A 5,328-nucleotide genomic window follows, 5' to 3' on the forward strand; every position below is an offset into this window, starting at 1 on the left:
TCTCTGCTGCTCTCCTCTCGACGCGTCTCTCCGAGGTTTTTCGCTCTATCGGTGGATCCTCTGGATCTTTTATACCTAAAACTTCGACACGCAAGTTATGCGAGGAATGAGCGCTGCATTCCAACACCTCATTCTGATAGCGCGTGCTGTCGGAAACGAGTCCTTTTAAAGCGTACAGAGGGAGTCACGCATGGGCCGCACATAGCAGAGACTCCTGACATCTCCTGACATCCACACATTTACTGGACTTTCACCACATGATCAAACTGAACCGCCTCGCTCGTCGACATCTGGATTCAGATCACATACAGGAGGATCTCCGTCAGCTCAAGATCTCTTCATTCAGGAATGCTCCTCCAAGACTAAATAAGCACAGTATTAATGCAGAATTCACATTGAAAGTTCATGTTTGCTGTTGTCTTCTTGAACTTCAGTAAATGTTTTGTTTTTTAACAACAGTTGTCAACATCACGCAGTCACTGATGGAAGAGAAGTGAAAGATGCTGACGGATGTTTGTCAGGAGGAGAGAACGGCTCACATCAGACACACACACATTGAAACAAATAATGTTGTGAAGCTTTTATAAAGTTATGGATTTGTTATTACTTTATATGAATGCTGTTTAATCATTCAATCATTCTGTAAAACCCATTCGTTTTACATCCTGAATGTGTTTCTCTAAAAGCATTTATATTCTTACATTCAAACAGAAGATGCAGACATTCAATGTATATGCAGCCCAAGAAACAAATCAAGAGAGCATTCCAAATGTTCATTTTAAATCAGCATTTCTAGATGTATTGTGGTCATTCTTGTTCAGTGTCTGTTGATGTTAAACAAAATCCAAAATCATCCAACAGCAAGACTGACAGCATGAAAACTGTGTGAAAAATCCAGATTATCACATTACTAACTGTTCCTAAATCCATGTAGAAATATGACTGTTTTATTGCTTAAAAGTGATTCTGAACTTCTTTTCTTTATTTGAGGTCTGATAAAAACAAAGCATCTTTTCTGATATTTTCACCTGTTTCTCCAGTTTTCATTTTCTGCAAATAAATGCAAGATTTTGATTTGACATTTGGGAGAAATATTGTTTGTAGTTCACAGAACGAAACAAAAATGATCATTTTACCGAAACACATACCTAAAAAGAGTCAATTCAGAAAAATATAATCATTTTGAATTAAATAATTGATTTTTTTCAGCGTCTGTACGTATAGCCTACATATATTTACTGTATAGTGTCGTGGCAATGTACTGCTGAACGTGAGGGGTTCTCTGTGCGTACGGTTCTAGAGAGGAGAGAAACACATGGATAGCTCTGACTGACTACACTTTATATAGGAGACATGATACACGAGACCCACAACTTCTGAAATGACACATATTTATTTTATTCAGTTGCTCAATTCAATTATTTATCAGTGTTTGCTTGGTTTATGTTGTAACAGATGTGCAATGTGCAAGCAAATATAAAAACAGCAGTTTTTTCTGTTATATATTTTATTGTTGACATAACAACATAAAACAAAACTTTGTTTTAAGAACAGTTTTAATAACACATAACATAAAGAAAACAGCTAGAAGAAAAAGGAAAGATAGAACGAGATGGATGGATGGATGGATGGATGGATGGATGGATGGATGATCGGTGGGCTGAACAGCAATGCTTTTTTAAGTAAACAAACAGGTGAAAGAAAAGAGGGAGGGAGGGGAGGATTTGTGGAGGTTTTTTAAGTGAACAAACTGAAATATACAGAAAAATTGTGGCTTTATGTTGTGACATCTAACTACATCAAACTTCATAGAATCAGGCAGAGAGCTCACTTCACTGTATATCTGTCCACTGTCCACTTCATCTTTAAAGACGAATCAAGGCTTGTGCTCTTATATTGTATCTAGTAATAATTGACTCTCATGGTGTTTTCTGTTTAGACAGTATCTATAAATGAGTTCTCGTGTTTGAGATGGACAAACCCACACCTGCACATGGAATCATTTCTCTTCAACAGCCTGTCATTCGTGTTTAAATTTGATCGTTTTAGTCTTGGACAAAGCAATATACATCATCTTATATGATACAAGAGTGCATTGAACGAGGACATATGTCAATCAATCAATCAATCAATCAATCGATAGATAGATGCAACAGTACAAGGCAGAAGTAGTGTCTTTACATACAATTATTTACAGATCTAAATCCAGAATAAATAATGACAGACAGATATCACCTGAACACAAATCTACAGTTAACCTGCAGTCAACACAGACGTGCCTGCCCGAGGATTTCAAGTCAAGAAATGTGCCGTGACAGCCGCACCTGCAACATATATGACACATGACTTCGTTTTTTATGCACATCAACACGAGCATGTAATAAATGACACCTTCATCTCCAAACGTACCTGTCGCTTAACACCCGAGTCCGCTGAACGACCCGATTCTCTCCAGTCTGACCCCAAAACAGCTCCTCAGTCCGCCCTTCTTAAAGCGGCTCCAGGATCGTTTGGATGTGGACAGGATGTCTCCCAGCAGACGCTCGAGCGCGGCGTCCGTGCGCGCCAGCGCGGAGTTTCCAGGGTCCGAATCCCACTGATGCGCGTCCGCGCGAGCCTCCACCTGCGCGCTCTTCGGCTCCATCTGCGACTCCGCGAGCGGCGCGTTTATTTCTTCATCTAAAAACTGCTTGAGACTCTGCGGTAAACGTTATCATGTGTTAGCAGTGCGCGTGTCACCTGTAAGAGTGAGGTCGAGCATCAGAAGACTCACCTGCAAACTGGACACCGGTTTGGCACCTGTCAGGTGGAACAGAAGAAGCGAAGAGACGCAGAAGATGTTGAACATCTTTGCTGTGTGAATATTGCTGGAGGTCAGCCGTGCGCGTCTCCGTTGACTCTCCTCTCGAGACGCGTGTCCAGGTGCGCGCTCTTATATTTGGCGGATTTCGTCACGGATGCCCGTGAAAACAGCAGCTGGGAGGGCTCCTTACTTTCCTCCACATCTCCACATGACAGTGACGGTGTGATGGAGGTCAATGCTGAAAACATCATCTGGAGCCTCGCATAATTTCATGCAAAGAAAGTTGCCCACAGCAGTTAGGCTATCTGAAGAAGTTAAGTAACGTTTAGTCTGTTTGATTTGAAGCGACATGACGTCAGATCACAACACAACACAACACAACACAACACAACACACAGGAATCAGACGTGAGACATGTACAAAAGCTGAAAACTGAATAGCACATGAATAAGGATGTCATGTAAAAATGTCAAGGTACGTGCATGTGTGCTTATGTTGTAATATATTATTTTAGACCTTTTCAAATCTATTTCAAAGGATCGACTACATTGAGACTTCAGTAATCTACATTTTATGCTTTTCATAATAAAGGCGAGTGATGATGGGTTAACGCCGGGATCATTTAATGACCATCATCCGCCATAGGCCATATTTCATTTGAACACAGTTGACTGAGCACTGCTCTTTTCATCATGACACGTCAATGGAGCTAATTATGATTTTAATGATCCTCCAAATGTCATTTGTTTGCAGAAGAGATCAGATTTGTCATGTATAACAAATGTGTCGCCCAGAAAGCCATCAGTAAGATCATTCTTACATTATTGAGTAGATGTTTGCTTCTGAAACACTTCAAGATAACATTGATCATTGTAATAGCCGTCTCATCATGACGGGTCCTCAGATGTCCACTGACCTGTTTTCCATCCTGACCCGCAGGAGAACTCCATTCTCTTTCAGAGCTCCAGCGGTTAAGTAGCACCTCAAGTATCTCTCAGAAGAAATAAAAAGAGAGTGTCATTGTTGAAACTCATGAAGACGTCACATGATCTGGATTTGAGTCAATTTGACGAGAAATGTTCATTTTGAGATCTTCAATAAAACTGCCTTTAGATATGATGACTTTTGATAACTGCTGCTGTAAATGTGATTTTCTTAGATTTGTTTAGCATCTCCTCTCTCTGTCCATGTGTGCGTTTATTGAGGGCTGATGCTCAGATCTTTGATCTTGTGTCAGTATAAGCATGAACTTAGTCACTTGTGTTGTTTACTGCAATGCAACGAAGATTTAAATCTACATTCAGGTGGAACAGGGCGATCATCCGGTCCTGTCAATCATTTTTCAAATACATAACTCCAACACAATCTCACGGGAATGTGTAACTATTTTACGAGGTGACTAACTTTGGCTTATTGGTATAAATTTCAGTAGGATTTGCTTTCACACCAGTGACGATGAGGTTTGGGGGTGAGCCTTCCGTATTGTTTTTTTCGAATAATTGTGTAATTCACATCATATGAATTCATATGAATAAGCCACCTTCTTAAAAATAGTTGAATTCTTAAGGGCAGGAGCTGAGCGTGCAGTCTCTGTAGTTTCCCCCAGACTAGAGGAAATACATTATGGCCTGGTTTCACAGACTTAAGCCAGGACTAAGCCTTAGTTGAATTAAGATAGTTCTGTCGCTTTTATAAACATGCCTTAGAAGAATATATTACTGGTGTGCATGGTGAGACAAGATATTTCTGGGCAAGTTATATTGAGATAAGACAGGTGACACAGGGACTAGCCTTGAGCCTTGTCTGTGAATCCAGGCCTATATGATTTATAGGACATTATCCACTATAAAATGATGTCGTTTCTAATATAATGAAGCCATCTTTAATCAGTGTTTTACTGGTATTTAGTTGGTTTTATTGTTTCAATTTTCTTTTTCCGCATGTCTTTTTATGGTAAACTACAACATTGGATGTGCTGTATTTAACGGTGCACTATAAATCACACGCACTGACTCCGCCCTTGAATCAATGTGATCCAGTCCTGTAGATGCGGAGGTTTAGCTCAGAGGAGGATTGAGCAACATCTAAAACAGCAAGCCATATTTTTGTGTATTGTAATTCTTTGCATTCTGACCGGATGAGCGGGTGAAGGCAGAGATTTACGGGTGTACTGCTTTAACAGGGCCACTGTGTCAGACGCAATGTTTAGAACCAGAAACGAAATAACACTCTGATTTTAATCAACGTGTTTTAAAGGGTAAATAAATGACCAGACTTATGAAAAAACATGCAGATTTTTGAACTCGCTTTATCTTTACGTATGTTTGGTTTCCCGTCGGGTTACACCCTCAACATCCGTCTCATATCCCATAAATGACATCACGGTTCTTCCCGCGGCTCGGCTCTTATCCATCCCGCTGCATTCCACTCCACACTACATGAATCCTGTCGCCTCCTCAGCATCACCTACACCACTGTTTTACTAAAGATAAGACCTCGTCCGATATATTTAGCCTCGCTTGGGC

The 5,328-nt window shown here is 40.4% G+C and overlaps 1 protein-coding gene across 1 annotated transcript; it reads right to left on the minus strand.

Moving 5' to 3' along the window:
- Positions 1-1,438: 1,438 nt before the first annotated feature.
- On the minus strand, positions 1,439-2,931 carry nppal (natriuretic peptide A-like). Its single transcript, XM_057326866.1, has 3 exons — positions 2,774-2,931; positions 2,410-2,698; positions 1,439-2,324 (listed from the first exon to the last, which is right to left on the minus strand). Exons 1-2 carry the CDS (start codon positions 2,846-2,848, stop codon positions 2,417-2,419), a joined length of 357 nt encoding a protein of 118 aa, XP_057182849.1. The 5' UTR covers positions 2,849-2,931; the 3' UTR covers positions 1,439-2,324; positions 2,410-2,416.
- Between the last annotated feature and the right edge of the window lie 2,397 nt (positions 2,932-5,328).

Source organism: Triplophysa rosa, unplaced genomic scaffold (genome assembly GCF_024868665.1).
Source record: "Triplophysa rosa unplaced genomic scaffold, Trosa_1v2 scaffold139_ERROPOS793776, whole genome shotgun sequence".
NCBI classification, from domain to species: domain Eukaryota; kingdom Metazoa; phylum Chordata; class Actinopteri; order Cypriniformes; family Nemacheilidae; genus Triplophysa; species Triplophysa rosa.